Source organism: Polistes fuscatus, unplaced genomic scaffold (genome assembly GCF_010416935.1).
Source record: "Polistes fuscatus isolate 324 unplaced genomic scaffold, CU_Pfus_HIC Scaffold13, whole genome shotgun sequence".
Lineage (NCBI taxonomy): Eukaryota > Metazoa > Arthropoda > Insecta > Hymenoptera > Vespidae > Polistes > Polistes fuscatus.
In genome coordinates, this window is record NW_025113031.1 from 5,197,301 (window position 1) to 5,222,666 (window position 25,366).

General features: G+C 41.2%; 1 protein-coding gene across 13 annotated transcripts in view; it reads left to right on the top strand.

Annotated features, from left to right (window-relative positions):
- LOC122514038 (CUGBP Elav-like family member 4) overlaps positions 1-25,366 on the top strand; it is a 486,258-nt gene that overhangs the window by 419,737 nt on the left and 41,155 nt on the right. For 9 of the 13 annotated variants that reach the window (XM_043630660.1, XM_043630651.1, XM_043630652.1 and 6 more), the window contains 2 exons: positions 4,982-5,030; positions 14,046-14,171. In XM_043630660.1, the coding sequence (XP_043486595.1) occupies positions 4,982-5,030; positions 14,046-14,171 (175 nt within the window). Of the gene's footprint in view, positions 1-4,981; positions 5,031-9,029; positions 9,049-9,529; positions 9,602-14,045; positions 14,172-25,366 lie in introns of those variants that run through there. The other 4 variants (XM_043630654.1, XM_043630656.1, XM_043630655.1 and 1 more) reach the window with 2 other exon arrangements.

Here is a 25,366-nt window from a genome sequence, read left to right on the forward strand (position 1 = left end):
AGTTGCCGTTCAAATATTTGCGAAGTGTTAGAGAAAAACGTCACAACCGATTGGCGGGGGCAAAATTTCAAAATAAAAAGAAGAAAAAGTGAAAAAGAGAGAGAAACAGAGAGAGAGAGGAGGAGTGAAATCCGAGTGATCACAGAATATCTTTGTATCGAAGAAACACGATAACAAAATCTCCAACCGGAAACGTTGAAATATATTCTTCTTACCTTTGATATCGCATCCTGTTTCACGAGTTAACGCGATTCTTCTCTTCTTTCGCACGAACGCTCGTTCGTTAAACGTGTCACGTACCAACTTCTACTCTTATCTCATTTCAATTTACTTTGCCCCCTGATATATCCGTCTGTTTATAGTTAATTAATCAACGAAATGGTAAGAATATCGTGTTAAAACTTTGAAAAGTTAGAAGACTCGTCCATGAAGATAAAACTGTTTCCCCATCCACGCTGATCGTAAAATATCAATTGTATGTATATAATACTTACAATTAGCTCTAAATGAATTTTCAGTTTCAATTAATTCGCCAATTAACTCGGCTGTGGAATCCACTTAGATCTAATATGCTAGGAAGCATCTCATCCTTCTCCATTCCTCCTGTTTCCCAACTATATCTGTATCTCTCTGTTCCTCCCACGGACTTCTAGCGTACCTACCCACACACACACACACACACACACACAGAATGTACGGCACCCAGCGCGAGAAGCATACACGAAGGAGGAGAAATGCATTTGCTTTGGAACATTCGACAAATTAGCTATATTACCGGGGCGACCGCGGATGCAGATTTCGTGGGATATACAGTTTCCCAACGGTTACCGTGTACGTGGAAGAGAATCATCAAAGTTAACTCGAGTCGAGTGCGCACCTGCAGACGACCGCTCTCTTCTACCTTCTATTTCCTCCTTCTCCTCCTCCTCCTCCTCCTTGTCCTTCCTACTCCATGTCTCCCGGTTCGAAACTTGCGAGCAAATCGGTCCAGTGTAACGCGGAAATGTTGTTAAACGATCACCGGATTCGAACTTTCCGAAGCGATCGTTCCTCCAGTTAATATGCATCCTATCAAACAGGCCTGAATGTTCAATGAGACATGAATTGCATCTATGTCTTTATATAGTATCGATAAAAGGGAAATTGATGGATAGTTCCTTCAAAGTACATTTTTATTTAATAATCTTTTCCTTTTAAATGATCACTAATAAAGCTTACTATTGAATTCATTTTACTATCTAGATAAATAACGTTTACGAAAAATGCTCGATTAATCTATTTCTTTGACCGACCAATTATTACCCTCTTTATATATTCCAATATGCAAATAATTCTTTATCAAATCGTAATTATTAATTAGAATCTACCAACGGTTTTAAATGAACAAAAATATGAATTACCCTATCGGTATTTTACAATCGATGGTATTGATCGGAATACGAGAGAAAGAGTATAGATAGAAACTATAGGCAATTCCGCACTCCTATTTGATCGCATCATGCTGAAAAGTAAAAAGATCCTAATAGAAGAGATGAAGTCATCCGACTCGTTACGTGGCCATGATCGAAATTAACTCGCTGAAGGGTAATCAAGTAATGAATACATCGCCGGCGAAGGCCATACCTATATAAATCATGCCGTAGAGGATGCCAGAGGGAGTCCGCAGGGCGAGCCCTTATCTCCAATCAGTACATTGATTGCACGCAGCCAGGTCAAATACCGGGTTTCCACTTGGCGCTTCGGCACAGCCACGATAGCTTATTCAATTTCCGAAACGGTATTCACCATTCAATTCGCCGCTTATCAGCCTCCACCCATTCGATATCTGGATTTTACGTGGCTTTCCTAAGGCTCGTGCGTTTGCTTGTTGAAAAAAGAAAATAAAAAAAAGAAAGGAAGAGGAAGGAAGGAGGGAAAAAAAGAAGAGAAGAAGAACGAGAAGGATGAAGAAGCAAAAGGGGGAGTAGTAGGGGCAGTAGTAGGGGGAGTTGTGGATATATCGTCGTAGGAGGAGGAGGAGGATAAGTTCCACGAAGCTTTCCACGTTCCAACTGCAAATTCTCTTATGGCCTTGTAGCAACGGGTCCTTGGGGTTTCTCTATCTTTCTCTCTCTCTCTCTCTCTCTTTCAGACCACTTGAATATAGGAAGATTTTATCTGCTATATCCCTTCAAATATTTATTTCCTATTTATTCCCTATTTATTCGTGTATCTATCTATATTTTATTTGCGATTCTTCGGAAGTAAGGATTGAAGGGGAGTGTCAAATAGAGGAATACGAAATTGGTAGGATGAAAATTGCCAGGTTACTCGTGATTCTTCCTTTTGAGGGATATCGTTCTACATCTATCTACCTAGAGAAAAGCAACGCTCGCTTTCCCCGCAGTGTACATAGATAATCGAGCTTAATTAATTACCCGTGATGCGCGCTCGGGTCTCGGCAAACACATTTACTTATTAGCATCTATCTTGAGTGGTGCCTCTCAAGGGAATCGATTTTCTAAGTGCACATGCCTGATGACACGAATTGCCAAAGGGTCGACGCTCGATCGTAACGCGATCATTAAATAAAGGCGCGGAGCGAGCTCCGCCATGTCGTTATGAAAGAGCTATACCTATTAATAAGAGCTAGTTGCTTTTGTCGAAGCACATGCTGTCCATTAAAACTTTAACTTCGAATATAATTATCTTCCTCGCTTTCATTTGATTTATTTATTTTCTGCCCGTTTTTTTCCTTTTGTTTTTAACTAGAAAACTAAGTTTCCTTAGCGATCACATTCATTTATAAGGTATCGACTGATAACCGATTAATTGGCTTCACGGATTTCCAATACTAAACATACTCTCTTTTTCGAAATATACATTTACATATTAAAAATATTGGATTTGTGAATTCTATTAAATAATTAAAAAATCGTTTCTATCGTTCGGATGGTTAATTCTTAGGAAACCGAATTGGTAGATACTTGCAACGAGTTCGCGCTTAACCGAGTCGGTACTTAGCTGGCGTCAACTTTCAGAGTTCGATAAAGTACTTATAACCATTTGTCTTAATAATTATTGTCGAAGAGACGAAAGTAGGAATCCAGTAGGAAAACTGTCGAGTCGTAAGTGACATTTATGGGACGCATTCAGCGTTAAAGTTTCTCGAAGGAGGCGACAGGGAGAATAGCTGAGAAATAGTCGTATCTCAGTTCCGGTATCTTTAGTAGCACACGATGTTCCCCCGACAACGAGGCGACAACAAACGTCTAATGACTACCACTCTCCAAGCTTAATTTCCTGATCCGTGAACAGTGTTTAGGATGGCCTGCCTGCCCCATCTCCTTCTTAAACTTTTCTTTTATTTCTTAGCAAAACATTTTTCTTTCGTACCGCAGCTACCATAAAAGAAGAAATCATTTATTTACCATCGATCTCTTAAAAAAACTCAACAAAACTTAGTAATTGTATACGACTGTTACCCTCTCCCTTTCGTATTGTTTTTTCTGCCCTACTCACGAAAAGCATATAGCGTGCAGAAGATCCACGTGGTCATGGCACTGACCCCTGCAATGCGACCAATTCCCCTTGGTATCTGGCATGCGCGCAGGAAGAAAAAGTTTTGGGGCTGCCTCGCACGTTCTCATCTACCGCACGCTCCTTCTCTATCTTCCTTTCTTTTTGCCTTCTACCCCCTGGCAATTCTTATGGGAAATACCGTATAATGAAAAAAAGTAGCGAGTCAGAAGACAGATGGTCGTGGCATTCGAAGGGATCCCGAGCGTGTCATGTCCATGTTAAAGACCAGATTTCGTGCTCCCACTTCTAAGATTCATCGTTCCTTAAGCGGTCCTAATCTCTTTCCGGAATCCCGAAATTCGAATCGATGCTAAATCGTTCGTAATCATCATTCCCATTACGTTAATTCGTTATCAAGACAAACATTGTATCCAACCTTAAATGAATTCATTTGTAAAACTTAACGGAAAATCGAATAAGGATCGAATTAGTTGAAATTCTTTATCAAAATAGATTAGAGAAATCGTGTCGGTAAAATAGAAGGAAGTAGTCCCTTTTGTTCGTGCATGTGGGAGAGCGCCGTCGGAAGGAAAATTGGCCGGAGAAAGCATTTCCAAGTGGACTGATAGGATAACGCCTTATTGGAAGGAGCATCCTCGGTAAAAGGGAATGTTTGTGTGCTAGGGTGAAAAACGGGAAACACACAAGGAGTGTGAGAGGGTCTCTCGAAGAATATCGAAGTTACGGTGGTTTGTCCCCTGTGTCATGAATCATGCATCTGGATCCCTGGATGAGAGAAGTAGAGCGTGCTGCGACGGCGTGGTCCGGCAAATAAACAATGTTATTTGTTCTCAGAGTCCAAACCATCTATGTTGCGGTCCAAAAGATTCCTACGGAAAGGACCACCACGAAAGGTCCCGCTATCCTTCTCATCTCTCTCTCTCTCTCTCTTCCATATCTGTCTTCGATCTCAACGTTTTCCCCTTTCACACCGTCTACCAGGATCTTTCTCCTTATCCTTCGTCGTCGTCGTCGTCGTCGTCGTCTTTACCACCCTTATTCCCTGACAGTCGGACCTGTCATCTACAGAGGTACCTCTCACCATCTCTGATGGTGTTTGAGCGAGGGCAAAGTGACGAAGGAACGAATGTACACCTCCACTGGACACTTCCTACTGAACAAATAACGACACTTCCGTTTTGTTGCACGCTTTCTAGAGCAATTCGTTTCTTTTCTCCTTAATACTGCAAGAAACAGGATTTCTTCTTCTATTTCTTTAGATTTTTCTTCTCTCTTATGTCGCTCCTCTTATGTACAACTTTTCGTTGTTGTCAGAAGAGGAAGGATTATCAATAGTAACTGAATATAGAATATAGGATATTTTCTTGATACCCCATGATACTTGTATTAACAGATAGATTGATAAATTCAACACCGTTTGCTAGCTATGATTAATTGGTACGAATTCTTTTTGTTTCAGATGAACCGTCCTATTCAAGTGAAGCCGGCGGACAGTGAAAACCGCGGAGGTGAGAACGACCGATTCATCTAATAGATAAAATTTGAATATTTTCATAAATTCTTATTTATAATATTCGACCATGATCAATACTTCTGTCTACCTTAATTATTATGCATTCAGGTTTAACGAAATTGAACCTTTCGGAAAATCTAAGAACGACCCTGGATCCGCCTCAGCGGTCTATTTTTCGTATTCCAAAAAAAGGATAATACGTTTCTAAAGACTTTTAGCGTCGAAGATTCTTTTTATCTATTATATTTTTCTTTCTTCGTATATTCTTTTTTTTTCTTTTTTATAGAATTTTCTAGCAATTCAGGATCGGTCCTTCTTCCGTTCTCGTCATCTCGGTCGACCATTGCTCCAAATTTTCTCCTATCTCTGGCACTCAGCCAGATGTGTTTGGCTTTCTGCGTAAAAGCTGATTGAATTCCCGGTAGCTTTTAGCGGGCTACCCGGGGTCGTGCTTGGAGTTTCAGTAAATGAGACCTACTCTCTGTGTTTGTTCACGACACAAACAGCGCCCGCCCGGTTTTCGAAATGTTGCGAAAGGAACCTTGAAAGAAAGTTCATAGTTACATAATACCGACGTACCGTTAACAATGGATGCGTCACATTGTAGAGATTTGAAAACGTCGATAACATTTAACTAGGATCAGATTCGACACGAGAGAATACGTCAATCTCTCTAGCGATGTATACGAACGTGATGCGCAAAGTTAATAACGAATATATATGGGCAATTCAGCAATCCATACGTAATCTTCAACCTAGCATATACGAATCGTTCGCAAAATTCTATTGGAATCTACAAAATACGCGAATGCCATAACACACGCACATGCACACACATGCACACAGATATCCATTCCCTAGGATGCAAATAGCACCGGACTGTAGAATACGCGGTTAAAAATCTGTTGACGGTACGTAAATATTGTGAAAAACGCGCTCTGAATATAACACAAACATTTGTCGCCGTACATCCATTATTACGACGATCCTCCAGAGACATCGTTACATTTTTAGAACGCATCGATTTTATCGACACCATCGAATTCAATAACAACGACGACGTCCTCCCTCAGTGACTTTCGAAATTGCATAGACCGAACCGCCCACCCCCGGTCCGCCCTCCCACGTTTCTTGTCAGGAGAGTGAAATCGATCGGCCCAACATTCGGTCTCTACAATCCTAGTAGTATCATTATTACCGACGTAGAGAGACGAACGAAACAAACTATAAAGATATATGAACATCGGTGATAATCTTCAAACGTTCAAACTTCGAACTTAGTTTAGTGTCTTCCACTACGAGCCCGCATGACAACCCTGATGATTCACAACGAGCTCATACATTTTGGAAGCTTCTAAAGACACATGTGTCTCACCGTTGAATTTCTTCAAAATACGACGAATTCAAATTACACTGTTACATCAAATTCGTAATATGTCTGATGGTTAAACTTGATAAAATGTTAACTTCATAAAACGAGAAAACATTTCCGAGATACGTCTTCTCATCTGTCCACTTGAAAATATTATAAAGCAGAACGAGTTACAAGTAGATAGAGAAGATTCAGCCTTTTTTCATCGGGTCTAATGCTTTCCCCTGTAAGAAGAATCCGTGTGCATCAAACGTTCCACAAGAAGGGAATGGAAGAGCAATAGAAGGAAGAAGGGAAGCCGACAAGGAGGGAAGGAAAGTGCACAGGGGGATCGTAATTCATATGCTAATCTGGAGGAGATGCCATTGTAATCTCCGGTCGCCTAGCTCGGTACGGCCTTACAAAGCCTCGCCTTGACGCGGATGTAGGCTGAGTGATCCGATGCCTCGTTGCTGCTGGTGGTGCTGCTGATGCTGCTGCTGCTACTGCTGCTGCTGCTGCCGCTGCTGCTACTGCTGCTGCTGCTGCTGCTGCTGCTGCGCTACTGCTCCTGTTGCTGTTGCAGTTGAGAGAGATGCTACGTACTATACCTACGTAGATACTACACTGTACTCACGTACTCGTGAAGTTCAATCAGGGGGTTAGTGAACTTCAGTAACACGAACGAACCGCTTTCTCCGACCTAACCTCCTGGATATTTCCTAAACCAGGATTCGTCTCTTGCCTTTGCCACGTTCTATCACCCAAGATGGTTTCAGAATCTCCCTTCTTCCTTCCTCCTTCTCCCTTCTCCCTCCTCCCTCCTTCCTCCTCCTTCCATTCCCTCTTTCTCTATCTCGGCACGGTTTCTGCCTACACCTTAACGGGTTTCTCTTCCAAGTTCCGTGTCTCGTCGTCAACGTCTCCTTTCCACGACATTTCTAATCGGCAAGGGGTGAGAATTCACATCCGCTGTGTGTCTCTGGCATCAAGGGTCAAAGTTTGAGATCCTACTACCAATGTTGAATGTCTAATTTGTCCCCTGGCATTAGATACGATTAGCTTAGGAGATCCGCGATTATTATTAGTCAGCACGTGAGATGTTACTAATCGTAAGACAACGTTCTTAATTGATACTCCTCTGGGAACATGACAGACTATTATTATTTAGTTTCATGCGATTCAGTATACAGCATCGTGGTTTTAATTAACGTAAAAAAACGGCTGGGAAATTTGTATAGGAAAGAAAAAAATAAAAGTGAACTATGAAAGTTCGTACCGTGAAAGTGACATTTTTATTGAAGCGATTTTTCGCAGGAGTCTTGAGAAGTAAATGGAATTAAGTCTACACGGAGAGAAACAGATTTGAGAAATACGTATCTCACGTGAAAGTTGGTTGAAGTCTGGCCGGGCTGGAGTTCTCCAACTGGATAAGGGTGAAGTGGGAGCTGTACCGAAGCTAGTTGAACAAGTAGATAAGTTTCGATCCCTCGGCGAGCCACCTTACCTCCATCGCCATCACTCGTCTTACTACCTTTGTAGAGATAAACGTATCCTGAGATATCAGGAGCCTTGGCTGGTACCTTCATTGCTGGTAAGCTAACTTTGGGTTAGCCAATGTGACGTACATTTCTCTTACGCGATCGATGGAAATTTCTTGGGTGTATTTTTGAAACGTTGAAAAATTCATATTTTTAACCTTATAACAATGTAAAATACGTTTAACATACTAAAATTGTAAAATATTATACGCAATGATTTTTTATTATTAATTAAGAAAAAAGAGAGGTCAAAAATTTGATTCGTTTTATTAGACATAAATCCTGACACGATTCATTCATTCACAGAAACCACAAAGAACAATAAGATTGAATACGAAGTTCTTCTTGATACACGAATGAAATACAATACTTTCTTTATTCGTCGTCCAATTCGTAAGAAGATAAATTCTTCGTAGAAGGTTAATTTCTCAGTCGACTCAACAAGACCATCAGAAAGAAAGTCTTTGAGAGTGGAACGTTAACAGTCAGCTCTAAAGCGACAAAGCTTCAATTCTTGGGTCCCCACGGTGTCCTGACGCGACAATGAGAAGGAACGAATGGTTCGCTGAAAAGTACCCGAGGCTAACGGAAGGAGAATCTTCGCTTGTAAGGAATGGCGGTGAGGACGGTTAAAGGGGTGGTAGTGCTGGTGGTGGTGGTGGTGGTGGTTGGTGGTTGGTGGACGGTTTAAGGGACGACCCTGTGGAAAAGCTGCTGGAGAAGTTAACGGAGAAGGGGTAAAATGATGTGGGCTGGCGGATGGGACACGAAGTATGAGGAAGAAGAATCCAGAGAAAGCGGAGATGCAACGAGGCTGCAAGTCAGGCGAGAATCTAATTTCCCGAGACAAATCCTTAAATGTGCCCTAGAGCAGCTTGGTTGGAAGGCGCGAGTCGGTAGAAGGAACCTCATGGAATGAGCTCTCGCATCTAACATCCGCGACTACTACTACTACTACTACTACTACTACGACAACGACTATGACGACGACGACGACGACGACCTTTAACTCGGTTCACCAATTTTACATCTCCATAACCTCCGCGAGAACGGGTCATTAAGCTCATTCACGCGCAGGATGCGGTATACCGACGAAGGAAGTTGCGACCCTCGATATCGAGGTACAATAATGAAAGGGACGAGAGAGTTTATCAGGACTCTCTATTTTTTATTCATATTCTCGAGGTTTCTTACTCCATCTTTTCGGTGATAGTTCTTGAATTTTTTGACGAAGAAGCGTTAAAAAACAAAAGGTTTTATATTTATTGTATTATACATTGCGATGATAGAAAGGAATATGAATAATTGCGAATTGTGTATTTAATATTCTATAAAACATATACTTGTATTTCTTAATATATCATACATTTGAATAATCTAATAGCGGAAGAACCAAAGTACCGGGTTGCGCGTCCCTGATGCAACTGCGTCGGGGAATGAAAAGTACAAAAGTACGAAAGAACGAAAGAAAGAACGAAAGAAAGAACGAAAGAACGAACGAGCGAACGAGAGAACGAACGAACGAACGAACGAACGAATGAAGAAGAATCGTATAAATTTGTTCGGCCCAATGCCATTTCTTTATTCTGTTCTGTATTCCAGAGTGCATGATGGACGACGGGAGCGCCTGTGCCATCTTCTGGAAGTAGGAGGCACCGGTGGCAGCCGCTGAAGGTAACTTCGACTTCCAGGAGATAGCTAGCTTCCTTCCAGTACCTCTATTCTTCTTCTCCGCAAATCGGCAGAAAGAGAGAGTCCCCTTCTCTCTTCTGAAAAGAGAAAGAAAAAAAAAGTGAACGAAAAGCGAGAAGCGAATCTTCCTTAACTTCGTCGCGCCATCACCGCTGATTCAGCCTAGCACAGAGCCCGCTGCAAAGTTCATTTTGCTGCTCGCTAGTGTTCGACCCACCACATTTTTCGCCCTTCCTTTTACAGATCCTCTCCCACACCCCCTACCTACCCCCTTCTCTATCTTTCTCTATCTCTATCTCTCTTTCTCTTCCCCCTTTCTTACACCACATGTCTTTCCTTTCTGCTTCAGCCACGAACGATCCTATTTTCCGACATACATCCAACCGATATATGCGTTAGAGATATATATCCATCCTCGAAAGAGGCAGAATCCAAATTGCAAACGCCGCACGGAAAAATTTGTCGCAAGGAAATAGTAGAGAGAGATCCTCCTTTTTGGCTAAATCCATTGGTGAGCCGTCTGACGAGAAAGACCCTTCAGCGTCAGCATAAAGTAAATCGATTCTTCCTAATCAGCTTTCCAAATTATTGACCAAGAATCGAATCGACCATACCTCCGATCCCGCTCGCTCTTCCGTCTTTCTTTTTTTCGCAATATCACCCCTCATCCTTCTTCTATTTTACTTTTTTCCTTCTTCTTCTTCTTCTTCTTTTTTATTGATCACACCTGAACGCGCTTCCAACTTCGATATCGCGTTGCAATCTGGAATCCCCCCCGTACCGCATCTTCACCGCTCTCACGCACCGTCCATTGCCATATTCCTTTCTCTCTCTCTCTCTCTCTCTCTCTCTTACTTGTTTGATCCAGCACGATAGACATCATTATAGAAGAAAAGGTATTATGGACAGTGTGTTGTACGTAAACCCACGTGCGTGACTGATACCTGTAGCCGTAAACTTGTCGTCTGTTTCTTTTCTCCTTTTTTGTATTACGCACACTCGTTATCACACTATTAAAGTCTTGTTACGACGCGACGTGAGTGAACGCTTTTAGAATGCCATAAATTCCCCTCGTCGCTGTATGAATTAACGCGAATAACCACGCGAATAATGGTTAGAATAAGCATAAAATATAGTTTGCAAAATGAGACTTACGTTTTTTCAAGATAATTTTCCTTCCTTTATCTCCTTTCCATTTTTCTTTTCTCTCACTCTCTCTCTCTCCCTCTTCTCTCTCTCTCTCGTGCTTCTTCTCTTTCCGATCGTACGGCGACGATAAAAACTTTTTCCTCCTCTCTTATCTTTTCTATTTCTTCGTACTTTAACCAATGGTCGTTCGTACTACATGTTACCGTATTCCTTTAAGCTCCTCTTTCGATTCCGAGTCTCGATACTACCATCATCATCATCATCATCTCTCATATTCACTATTACCAAACCCCCCCTTAATCGTGTGCCACATATACATGTATATTTTATGTATTTACACTATACCTATAATAACATAATGCATATACATTGAATATACGTAATATGCGTCTCTTATACCTTTTATATAATTGCTCTTTACAGCTGTGACCATTAAAATAGTGGCTCGCTCGTTGGATGTTTTCTCGTTCGTTGTCGATGTGTTTTTTATCAACCTTTGTACATATTTCTGATTATGATGTGAGCTACATTTATATATCTTACTGTAATTAATTTGATTCTTTATCAACAATTTTTTACTACCACCACTCATCCGTATCCGATCACTCAACGTTACTCCTATGGCTGTTAAAAACTGTCATATCAAACCCACCCCTCGTCCCTTAATCAATCTTACCAAACCCCCCCTTAATCGTGTGCCACATATACATGTATATTTTATGTATTTACACTATACCTATAATAACATAATGCATATACATTGAATATACGTATATATGCGTCTCTTATACCTTTATATATAATTGCTCTTTACAGCTGTGACCATTAAAATAGTGGCTCGCTCGTTGGATGTGTTGTCTCGTTCGTTGTCGATGTGTTTTTTATCACCTTTGTACATATTTTCTGATTATGATGTGAGCTACATTTATATATCTTACTGTAATTAGATTTGATTCTTTATCAACAATTTTTTACTACCACCACTCATCCGTATCCGATCACTCAACGTTACTCCTATGGCTGTTAAAAACTGTCATATCAAACCCACCCCTCGTCCCTTAATCAATCTTATTCTTACGGTTTCCTTTTTTACATCTCTCGTTCACACACACATACTCACATGCAACATACACATTACACACATATTACACATATATCCTACACTCATCCCTCATCCAACGACAGTCTGTTTTGTCGAGAACGTTCTAAACCGAGAGGATACCGTTTAGGTGCAGATATTTCTAAAGACACGTTGATCTTGTTTGAACGAAAATCTAACAGAAGATGATGATTGTCGATAAACAACGGATTCCAAAATTTAGTTTGCTATCGTATTACAAATTTCACGTCCAAATTCATTCGAGTGGGGTTCACCAGATCGATAGGAGAAGAGCCAAGTGCTGGATCAAGAGAAGTCGCGGCAATTAAGTCTATTCGACTATCGGCATTCCTTTAAATTTGAACGAACGAACGCACACAAAACCACGCTTACGTTTAATAATTGTTGGACTCGCGAACATCCATCCCGATGGATGGCATTCGTCATGAATGTGTAACGGGTAAAAGGAATTCGTTGGTATTCTGTCGAATACGTTTAATTGAAAAATTCTCAGCGAAAATGTTGCTACGAACTAAATTTTACGGACAAAGGAAAGAACGACGAGTACGAGTTCTTTTTCTATGATTTGGATTATAAAAAAAAAAAAGAAGATGAAAAAGAAAAATAATAAATTATAATCATCTTGACTTCTCTCTCTCTCTTTCTCTCTGGTGACCAACCCCCCTATATATCACGAAATACGAAAGACATTACGAAAGAGATCGGCTGTAGACAAATTTTATTATCCAATAAAATCTAATTAGGCTAATTGTATACGCGATTTGATAGAAAAAGAAAAACAAACAAAAGTAAACTACAAGCAATAAATAATGGGCAAAACAACTTAGAAAAAATACGAATCTGATTTTCGATAATTATTTTCATACAGCTTAGAAATAGCTGCAGATTATCGTAAATATTTTAATGTCACGTAATGAGTGTTGAGTGTAACCTTCTAATATAAAAGGTATGCCTCGGCACCAATAACGGCATTCTCCTCGATGATTTCGTCCTCGAAGGTTCCAAGTTAAATCGTTCGCATGATCATTCTTACGCGATATATTAGGTTTTATTAAATGAAACCATTACAAAACAACGACTCGCTGCCATCGTCGAGAATGCCGTAAATATGTAGTTACGTTCTTTTACTTTCTTTTCTTTTACGTTTTATGTTCGACCTCAGGATTTTTACGCGATCCCCGTTTTTTCTCCACCTATTTCTTCGGCTTGTGATGTAGGTCGTAGATTGATATTGGTTAATTGGATTATTTTTCTGTCTCCTTTACTGTTATTAAATTCTTACAATTATTATAATAATAATAATTATTATTATTATTAATATTGTTATTATTATTTTTAATATTATTGTTAAATATGTACATTATATCGTTAATTATTATTATTATTATTATTTTAATATTATTCTATCTAATTATTATCATTTTTCGGCAGGAACGTTCAAATTTGAAACGAGGCGGAATTCCCTGACAGAACGGCTCTATCATTAACATCCGATTTTTACCATTTCCAATCTGACTGATGGCTAATTAAATTGAAGAACTATCTTTTGTGCCGATAAAATGAATATCATGAGGTAATATATGTATTATGTATGCTCTACCAGGGTAACCGCCGATTTTCATTAAAAGGAAGGAATTTAAATCAAATTTGAATTTTCCTCGTACTATTATATGTTACCGTTTATCATTATCACGCATTAATACACACGCAGCCTTCCACGCTGTCTCAGATGGATACGTTTACCGCGATTGTAAGCTAATGTAAACGTACGCATCGGTTTAGAGATCGTTAATTATTATTATTATTATTATTATTATTATTATTATTATTATTATTATTTTTATTACGTGTCTTCCACAACACGGATGTGTTTTTATTACATTTTGTATTACCCTACCTCCTTCCCCCTTAGGATGGTGGATGCTGGTGTAACCGTGTAACTTTGTCGTTCTCGGTGTTAGCCGCAAGATATTCTCTTTTGACGCCTATTTTTAAAGCACAAAAAGATATCAATAAACCTTACTATTCCCCCCACCAACCAAACCCCCCTTCAACCCCTGTTTTTTTTACACGCAAGCTTGGAAAGTAACTAACATCATTCTTTTGTACTTTTTTCTGTTTTCTCTAACTTTCGACAACTCGGCCAACAACCCGCAGACAGAAAGCTGTTCGTGGGAATGCTCAGCAAGCAACAAACTGAAGACGATGTCCGACAATTGTTCGCTGCCTTCGGCACAATAGAGGAGTGCACCATCCTCCGTGGTCCAGACGGTAGCAGCAAAGGTGAGTTTTATATATTTTCTTGTATTTTTTTCTTATATATTATTTCTCATTACACTCTGTCTGTGATTTCATTTAGTATTCAAGTAAGATTCGTACAACCTACGGCATCGATAGATAATTGTACATCAGTTTCGATGCAACTATGGTGCAAATTAGTTGCATCTTCGCGTGCTCGAACCAGACTCGTGTTTTCTCGCAGGAAAAAAAGAGGATCTTTCTTTGTCTACAAAGTCTAAGTTTTAAATTAAAATACGAGAAAAGATTTCGCAAGAACTGGCATTTCTCTCTGTTTCTCTCTCTTACTCCTATTAGTTCGTTAAGAAGGAGAAGCGTTTTCTCGTGCGCGTTCAAACTGGTGATGAGCTGCGAAACTCATAATCCCTCCCCGCGGACGTGTTCTTCTGGAGGTCCATCGAACGACGAGAAAGGTGAAGGAAGAATAAGAATAAGAAGAGAAGAAGAAGAAATGAAAGAAGAAGAAAGGATTCTCGAGGGTGCACCTTCTCTCCGCTCTTTTGGCAAAGGACGAAGAGCAAACCGAGACTGCGAAATTAATCACGAGATGCTCCGGTAAGGAAAAAACGCGAGAGAGTAAGCGCACATCAAAAGAAGCAATTGCCTCGGTGCTTGCAAGAAGAAGAGAGAGCTAGAGAGAGTTGGTAAGTGAGTGTTGAAAGAAAGAGGATAGCCATTTAGACCGTCGTACCGATGAGTAAGCAACGACTACCAGCGGGCAAGTTCAAAAAAAAGTATAATCGGTCTGGCATTTGGATATTTGCTCGCGCTCCTCCAAACAGCCTCTTTCCTGCGTACTTTTAGAAATAAAGGAAAAAAGATTTTTACACAGAGACAGAGAGCGAGAGAGGAAAAGAGAGTACGAAGAAGCTGATTTTATATGGTGACGGGGGTAAGGAAGCTCACTCGGAAAGGACAGGAAGGGCAATAATTTCCGCTGGACGAGGCAGGGAAATTTAAATATTTTCATTCAAAAATGAAGACCGCGAGTAATGGGATGCCGGTCGGGTCGGACGTGCTTTCAAGGAGTTTGCGAAAAACTGACGACGAGAAATAGAAGACTCCAAGAAAATGAGAGAGAGAGCGAGATGGAAGGAAGGAGGGTTGGGTAGGGATAAAGGAAAGAGCAAGACGAAAAGAGAGAAGTAGTAGTAGGAAAGAAGGAAAAGAGCATGGGGTAGGAGGGTACGGTACGGGACGGGATTGGGCGGGGCAGAGGCGCGAATGTAATTAAATTCCACTTTGAAGTGAAACTCACTTTCAACAGTTAATAAGATTTTGATTCGTAGTCGGTGGTGACGTAACGCGCGGCGCCGATCGGGCGCTTGACAGGTAACAACTACGATTCGCGGCCCTTCAAATAGAGAAAGAGAGAGAGAGAGAGAGAAAGTAAACGCGTCTAGGTACTCGTAATCACGGTTAAAATCTTCGAAGGACGTTAAGAATCGTTTAGAAATTCGTTTGAGAACTATTTCCGATCGCTTTAATGTCTCCGACAGTGTTCTTGCATGAGAAGAGAAGCCAAAGTAGTTGGAACTTTGTTCTATGGAGGTTTGTCTTTTGAAAATAGTTGAAAGCCAAAGGATACCGTAGTAACATCGAGGCAACTCCTGTCTCCTGTCAAGAAGAAATTAACACGGAACTAACCCCACGGTACCTCCCCCAGGAACAACCTTGATCGCTTATTCCGTGCAACTCCGCATACGCATAAAGCTTCGCGTCCTCGAGTCCACGATCCTGAACATATAACCTCACCCAGATGGAAACTTTCCGAACACGCTTCATCACCACTTCGCCGGCGAGTTTCATAACTAGCTAATCCGAACTGTAATAGAGAGATCAGGGAAGGGCTGGTGCGCGCGCGTGACTGCTTTATATACGCGGCGCCCTTTCCGCAACTTCAAATTACCTACGCTAAGGAGATATCGCTTTCCTAAATCTTATTTCAGATCATCCGTTAGTTAAGCATCAGGATCAGTAAGTTGTCTCTTCTCACTTTCTCTCTCCTCTCCTCTTACGCTCTCTCTCATTTGTTATATATAAAACGTTTCAAACGGAGGGAGAGAGAGAGAGATAGACAGAATTATGACCTATCAAAATTACAGCCATTCCCAAAGCCCGTTGTTCGCAATCCTGTTTCCAACTTTGTCAGTTCGATAAAGCGATTTGGGAAAGGGAACCCGTAAAAGTAGCGCCGGTAACGAGGAGTTTAAGAACACGATTCGAATGGACCTAACGTTAATAAGAGGTGTCGCGGAGGATTATTCGAAGGGGAAACTTTCTCTCTGCCGTGAGGGATGAACGAGAGAGAGAGAGAGAGAATGAACCATCGGGGAGAGCTATACCGTCAAACTTTTCCTTTAACTCGATTTCTCAATCGTATAATCTTGCTTTAGGTTAGCTATATCATCGGGATCTAGTACTATTTATCATTCACCTCTACTTTCTTTGATTTTTATTTCATTAAATATTCCTCGCTCTCTCTCTCTCTCTCAGATTAAAAGATAAACTATCGCAAAAAAAAATTAGTCGTTCGTTGAAAGATCTTTTCTCAACCATTGAAAATATTACGATAAGCGTGGAAATTGTTTGAAATTCATTCGATGCCAGTGTAAAATCGTAGTACCTTAAAGTTAGATGAAAACCTTGTTGCAATGGGGGAGAAAAGTTCTTCTTCTTGTGTACGAGAAGCGTTACATACCTTCGCCAGGAAGTTCGAAAGGTGGCGAAAGACTTCTCGGTAACGAGGAGTTTAAGAAAGGAATGGTAAGTCCTTGGATACAAAGATGGTAGAAAGAGGTTTTCCTCCTCCTCCACAAGGCCCTCCCCACCTCTCATCGTCCTCCTTCTCATCGTCGTCTTCGTCGTCGTCGGCGTCGTCGTCGTAGTAACGCTCTACATTCCCTTGGCAAGTAACGACAAGGCTCTTCGTCCAATTATTTTTCCCTCGGTTCGAAACATTTCAACGCCACTTCAACGAACGAACTCGTTCTATTCTCGTTGTCGTGCAATTCCTTACTGCCTTCCTCCTACCCCTCTTTCCCTTTCCCTGTCTTTCTCTCTCTCCTTCTCATTTTCTCTACACTTTTTCACATACTCACGTTAGTAAAAAAGCTCGCGCTAAAAGAAAGAATGAAAGAAAGAAAGAAAGGGAAAAAGACTTCTAGCATGGACCACGAATCCGCATTATTTCAATTGCGCGAACGGCAATAATTCACTGTGCTAAGAAGATTATAAAATGTTTATGAATAATGGAACGAAATATTATTCGGAGGCAAGCCTCGAGGGTCCCGCAGGAGTGCGAGGAGGGAGAGGGTCGCAGGACGAAGTAACACCACGGACAATGGCGAAAGCACCCTGGTTCGCTTTTTCTTCCTCTCCTTTTCTCTCCCTTTCTCTCCCACCCTTTCTTTTGGTCTTTCTCTCCTCAAACAGAGCTTTCAAGGTATATTTGTGTGGTTCGCGTGGTTCTACGCAAAGTATGAAGAACGTTGAACGAAGCAGAGGCGAAAACGTTAGAGAGGGAACGATTCTATGCATTAACTTGTAATAATATTGCAATCCACCATTACCCTAGCCCCTTTTTCGTGAAAGACGGAACGTGTTGCTTTGTTACTCCGTGCTACCCTGTGCTGCGTAGAGCTCAGTCATTCCCGAGAGACGCGTTACGTAACTTTCGCGTTCCTTTAGACCGTTTAAAGGCCTTCTAATAGGCATTTCGACGCGCATCGTTAAGCTGCCCTTTTTTTTTTACAAAACTATAACATCGCATTAAATTTTACCCCAACCCCTTGTGTTCCTTGTGTCTTTATTTTTTTTAAAAGACTATTTCAAAAGTCGACGAATAATCGAGGTGCCCTTTTAATGCGTTAGAATCATCGATGATGCGAAAGGAATGCGATCTGTATGAAAGGATGGAATTGGTAGCGTAGGCGAATAAGCGCCGATACATTCGAGACGCGAATCCTGGGTTTGCAAGTGACAGCACCGAGATTAATCATCGATAACCAGCGCCCATATAATACTCCCTCATAAAATGCTAGAGTGAGGAAATTATTGACTCGTACATCCCGTCAGCAATACCATCGAGGGGGATATTCCACCGTCATCTGTCTGTATTGTGCCGACGCGTTCGAAATCGACTGCGTTTTAGAACTGTTATCTCGATCATTCGAAATACAGCTCGAATTTTTTACAGCTGCATATCTCTCTCTCTCTCCCTCTTTGTATACGTACACGTATATCTCGCTATCTCTTTTTTTTTTGCCAATCACCAATTTCACAAGCAACTTCATTGCACGTACGATCCGTATGAATCAGTTTCGTCATGAATTGTATAACGATTTTCTATTTTTTTCTTTTTTTTTTGTCAATTTCTTGTTTTTTTTTTTTCCAAATTTCTCTCACAAACAGAATATTTCAATTTTTGTCCCACTTATGGAATATATATTCCGTTCCACTTGATTTTTCCATTATTTCATTTGTCTTTCATTAAACGCATGGACAGCGGAACGTAATATATGAAAAGCGACGGAAGTAAGGGATGAAAAAAAAATGAAGGTTTGATATTAATGTTTTCACAGCGACAAAAAGAAGAAGAAGAAGAAGAAGAAAAAGTAGAGGAGATAAAGTAGGAAGAAAAGAAAAGAAAAGAAATAAAAAGACAAAACCTTATTAGGTTGTTCGCACTGCAAGACCAGCAGCAGCTCCACGTTCACCTCGAAGCTCAATGGTAGTTGTGGTGGTGCGATGGTGGGTGGTGGTGGGTGGAGGAGAGAAAGAGGGAGTTGGAAGCTCTCAATATGTCCGACCTAATCCTCTCCCAGAGGACTGTACGTCCCCTCTACGCCCCCTCTACGCCCCCTCAACGTCCCCTCTAGGTCCCCTCTACTGTGCGCTTTACTTTGCAATACGTAGGTACAAACATTTCGAGGCCAGCTGCGCCACGGGATTTAGGAGCTGAGCGATTAATAAATGCTTCGTAGGACGAGCAAGTAGCGGGATCTCTCCGACAGGAGCTCGACGAGACTCCTGGTGATTTACCGTCTAGATTTCGCGTGTCTGCATTCAAGTTACCCGCCGTCTCTGGATTTCCGACGATCTTCGCGGTAGGTTGTTCGCTTTGATTTAACGTCGCCGATATGAAACGTCCGCGGCGAGGGAAAGAGGATGGGGAGAAGAGGACTATTTTCTAATAAGAATTTACACTCTAACTTCATAGTTGCACGGATTTCATACTAGAATATATATATGTATGTGTGTGTGTATTTAACTTTACCGACACGTACCAGTCATATTGTTAAACAAAAAACAATAGGCATCGATGAACGAATAGCTGTTATCGATGAAAATTACACGTACAAAAGTGGAAAACGCAAATAACGAGTCGCGTGAGTGCGATACTTTCTATTTTATTGCATTAGGGTATATCTCGACGATCGAACATCACAATTGTTACTTGTTAGAGTCACGCTATGCTTGTAAATTCGATAAGTATCGCATGATACGTCTTATTTGAAAATTAATAATCGCGTGAAGTTTAATTTGAAAAGAGATTTAATTACGCAAATGAAATAATTTCAAAGAAAAGTGTAAAAGTTGCATCGATTACTAGGAAAGATCCTTATCGTTGTCTCTTTAAGAATGTAAATCGCGAACGTTTCGGTATCCAAGGAAGGAAGTTGAATCCTTTTGTTCGCATGACTTAGACCACCGAACGACGAAGGAAGGGTAGACTATTGTGGTTGGGAAAGGAAAGATTTACCGTTCTTATATTAATGCGATTACCGGTCTTGCTAGAAAGGGCCTCGCGAAAACGGCAAAGGACTTCGCCTTCTTCTTTCTCGACTCTTGCTTGGCTCTCGTACTTCCGATATTCTTACTCGTCCAGAGGAAGGCGCTTTCAACGGTAAAGACCTTTCAAGACGTTGAGAAAAGGGAAAAGAAAGGAAAAAGAAACAGAAGAGAGAGAAAGAAATGGTTGGAAAAGCGAAGAAAGTAAACGAAAGAAGAAGACAGATGTATAGGATCTTTTTCTTCTTCAGTATAGGTTCCCTTCTATCGGCTTCCATACGACAGCTTTTGCCCGTCAACCGTAAATACTCCATATTGGCCATAAACCTTTACATTCGTGCATTACCCATCCTGATTTGACATGTTCCACAGACCCGTAAAGCTCGTCGTTCTGTGTGTTATCGAATAACCAACGGGCAATGGTAGTAGGTGGCTTAACAGGACTCCTCTTCTCCTCTACAGTCATGCTACTGTTCTTCTCACCCTTAAATCTTCTTTCCATCGTCCTCCTTTCACCGACTCGATGACTCGACTCTTTCGCGAATGGTGATTCTTAGACGAGATCCATTATCGAGTACTCTATATCGTATACTCAAACTTATTTATTATTTTCAATAATTAACATTTATGAATCGTGACTAAAGTGCTAAGGATTTTTCAAAAACTTAGATTTGCTATAACCAGCTGCAACATTGTTAATAAAAACTCTAGCTTTCGATATAACTAAAATTGTATTCGCGACGATAGTTACAACAGCCATCGCAGGTACCACGAACCTTCAACAATCCGAATCCTGTTTCGAATTTAATGGCTGCGTGTCTTTGAACTGATTTACCTTCGCTCGTAAAAACGAACGATTTAACGGCACGAACCGCTTCGAAGGTTCGTCGTTTTCGCATTGACTTGGCTTGACGCGACAGCAACACCTTGTCTCACAACACCAAGCACAGATTCGATAACATCCTCACGGATATTGTCAGCGGATTCAATTCGCTCTGGTTATTGCGTTATATTTATAGGATTTCTATTTCCTTCTCTGTCTGTCTGTCTGTCCGTCTGTCTATCTCTCTGGTTATACGGCTTTATTTCACTGCTGAATGACGCTATTTTCTACCCATGTCGCGATATATTATGCTCCTCACGCTGTAACCTGCTAACGCACGAATAATGATCAGTTTGATCATTTCGCGGAACGGCCAGATTGTTTTTAATATTCGGCTTTTATACACCTAGAAGCTTTTATATGTTCCGCTTCGATATTCATAGAATACGTATTTTCAATTTTTCAAATGAAATTTTGTATGTTACTCTTATCGCGGTGGGAGGGGGTTGGTTGGGAGGAGAAGAAACGTAATATAAAATAATAACTATTTTGATCATAATATATATAAAAGGTCCGTCCAATCTATAATTCAAAAACTGAACGTTCCATAGTAGAAAAAGAGAGAGAGAAAAAAAAAGACAAAGACAAAAAGTAATTAGCTGCGTGACATAGAAGAAGGGTCTCTTGGAAAAAGTTGTTGTCGGTGGACTTTTTCCATAACCGGCGGACACTTCTCTCGTCGTACGGGGGAAGTAAACGAAAAAATGTAGCTTTACCGACTAGAGAAGATGGTATCGTCTTCATGGAGAACAATATACCTGCAACTATCGAGGGGGAAGAAAGGGAGAAAAAGAGAAGTCGAAACACACAAAGGTCGTAACGCTACGCATCCTCAACGATGGTAATGATGTTATTAATAATGGTAACCGCCGTTGCAATGTACTTCGCGAGAAGTCCGCGCAAGCCATTAGGAAGGAAACGACACTTCTGTGGCTTTACAGGGGCCGAACGTTACAGCCATGTGCCACGGTACTACGTTAGAAATTTAATAATCCATTACTGCTGTATCCAGCGGCACCACTTCGTGTGACCATTGCCGCCAGCGGTGGTACGCCATCGCAACGACCACGTCATAATCATAACACCAACGTTTTTTCTTTTTATTTTGGCTATTTCCCTCCCGCGCTCCCTCTCCTTTCACCTTTTGTGTATTCCGACGAAAAATTCTCGCCGCTTCGTTGGACTCGAATTAATCGAATTCGACAAATTGCGGAATCATTTGGGACATCTTTTTGGCAGACACTTATTTTCTCTAGTCATTTTATTTTGATCTACTATTCTCTATAGTTTTGATAAAGAGATAAAACTTTGATCTTGGCTCCTTTTCGGATTGCGTGTAATAATACCGTGTCGCGCTAATGTATTTATGTAATCGATAAGAGACACGCGATCCACTTTCAAGATTTTCACGGAGCCGTGTCGAGCATCGAAAATCCATAAACCATCCTCCAGTCTACGGTACAAGTTTAATAATCCACATCGTATCCGTCCTAGTAGAAACGTGACCGTTGCCGGATGACGGGCATAGCAACGACCACCTCGTAATCGTAACGAAGAGTTTTACAGGGCGTTTTGCTGCACCAGCCTCTGACTCCGCCCTTTCCTGCCCACACCCTCCCGTCAACCCCCTTTCTCTTTTTCCCTCGGTCTCTCACCCATTTTTCCTGCGACCGATATACTGGCGGCCATAATGCACTACAAAACTCGTTACGATGGAATACGACTGTATGTTTATCGTGTAATGGAAAATCTAATACTCTTCGGTGAGTGTCGAACGATCCTTCTTGCTTGCCGAGGTTATATGAAAACTCTTCGACATTAGGCTTTTACGCGAGAAAATATTTTCACGAAGCAGGCTTATCGAAAAGCAATTCGATCGTGGTTATCGTGTGATAATCTGCGACCTCCCATCTCGTTCGGAACGTTACAACGAATAGAAGCAAGGTATTAACCTCGTGCCACCACCACCCCGCTACTAATATTACTCCTTTCTCGTTTGTACGCAAGCGGAAAAATTTAGATCTATCTACAAAAAAAAACACAACTTTTTAAAAACATCTCATTTCTCAACGTAGGAACTTTTAAATGAAAATTTATCGAAGCGAAAGTTTATTCTTTTCTCTGACCTATTCCAAATTGCTTTTTGAAAACTTCTTATTAGTTATCTAGCGTAGCAGTCGAGAAATGAGCTTTCAATAAAACTATTTTGAAATCATATAGGAGCAGATAATTGATAGACAAACAATGTATCTTCGAATATAACTCGTCTCGACATCGTTATGGAATATGTACTTACCTATAGATGGATGGTTGGACATATAGACGAACAAATAGACAAGCGTACGAATACATAGATCGATTGATAGATAGATATGAGTAGATACATACATGCATGAATACATAGATGGATAAACATGAAATGAGAAATGCATGAAACGTTGAAGTAAGACAAAAAGGAAAAAAAATAAAAGACCGAGAGACCTACACAATTTCACTAACAACGTATACCACTTGGTATATACCTACGTATACTACAAATGCAAAATACATACATACTTTCGTTTATAAAGGCTTGTAGAGTAACTCTCTCTCTCTCTCTCTCCCTCTCTTTCTCTTTCATGTCCCTCTGCAAATTCTCGCGTGCATGGGATGTGAGACGAGCGTGCGAGAGTGACACGTGCGCGTGCATACAAGTATATCGAGAGACCGTATGGCCGACGAAGCTCGATCTCATAAGCCCCCGGGGCGTCACAATAATTATAAAACTACGGGCAGCGTTCGTTCGAAAGCCCTTCGGACCGTGGACGGACGCTCGAACGGACGGGCAAACCCCAAAACTGCTGCCCCGAAGCTTTCGACCACCACCACCACCACCAGCACCAGCATTGGTACAACCATAGCCACTAGTACCACTACCATCGCGACCGCTACAACCACCAATACGGATACACGGTCAACAGTCCAACTACTACCACCACCATCGTCGTCCTAGCTTTAAATTCACGTTCTCTCTTTCGCCGTTTCTTTATCCTTCACTGTATACTCCCCCGCGGCACATTTTTTGCCGGTCCCAGCCCGTTTCTACACTCGCTTCGCGTACTTCCGCCGTTTATGATAACTCCTATATGTGCGCAATTCTGTTTGCGCGAGCGCGAGCGAGCGAGCGAGCGCAAACCCAGAGTCCGACCACCTTTCAAAGAGATGACGATTTTCCCAAATATCTCCCTTTCTCTCTCTCTTTCTTTCTTTCTATGCGCGCGCGATGGCGCATTCGCGCTCTACCACCAGAGAGATAGAGAGAGAGAGAGAGAAGTATTTTAATGAAAAACAAGTCTTGTGTGAAATTCAAAGGCTTTTTATTCCGATATTATTTCTAACGTCGAGAGATGGAATTTTAGTCAGACTTTTAGATATACATGTTCTACACACACACACATATATATATATGGATGTATCTATAGTTAATGTCAACGAGTTCTTGCTACGAGTACGAGGATAGAAATAGAATGATAAAAGGAGAACCTTATCATTTTATTTTAAAGTTTTCATCGCGATCGGCCGACGTAGCTGAAATTCTTGTCACGTACAGAGTCGCACGATAGAGAACACCTAGAAAGTGCGCTCTTTAAGATCGTACTCGCGATCGTTCGTCGGGCGAGAAGAACACGAAGAGCCTCCGAAATTACAGCAGCTCGTAAAATGTGGAGAGTAGAGACATAGACACGTACATAGGTATATATATACATATATATATGTATGTATTTTGCGTACATTGAAAAAGCGCAAGCAGGGAAGGAGACAGGTGGCGATGGTTCGTTCGCATTTACGTGAAACAAACAACGTAGTTGGTACTAGTCGGTAGTAGTACCCGTGATTGCATGGAAATTCTATTAGGTACATGCTGTACCTACTCGCGTAAGCGCGCGCATGCACGATCGAGCATCCGAGCGAGCGAGGAAATTGTGGTTTTAATTCTCGGTGCTAAATTAGAAGGGGATAAACAAGTATTAACATTCCTACAGCACAAAATGCTTGCCTTTCGACTCTGTACCTCTTTTACTGTAGTAGTCGAGACGAGAGAACGGGAAGGTCGAGTTCGTAAAAAATGAGAGAAGCGATGGCTGCAGGAGAAGAGAGGAAAAGGATGAGGGATAGGGATGAGGGATGGGGATGGGAAAGGGGTGGCTGCAAAGTCAAAACGTAATACGATTAACGGACATTAAATTGGAATAGCCCTTTTGGGGATTCGCGGCTTCTCGCATCGACGACTCGGCTGAGCATTCTCTCTCTCTCTCTCTCTCTTTCTCTCTCTTTTTAACTCGCCTCTTTTTTACATTCCCTCTTGTCCCCTCTCTTTCTGTACATCCCCGGTTAGTCTTTCCTCTGGTAGTACCTGAGCGATGAAAAAAAAATCGTATTTCCTCTCCAACGCTGACTAGAGCGGAAACCTTGACGGGGTAGTGTTCGTTCGTTCGGGGAAGCTTGCTCGCTGAAAAACGCATCC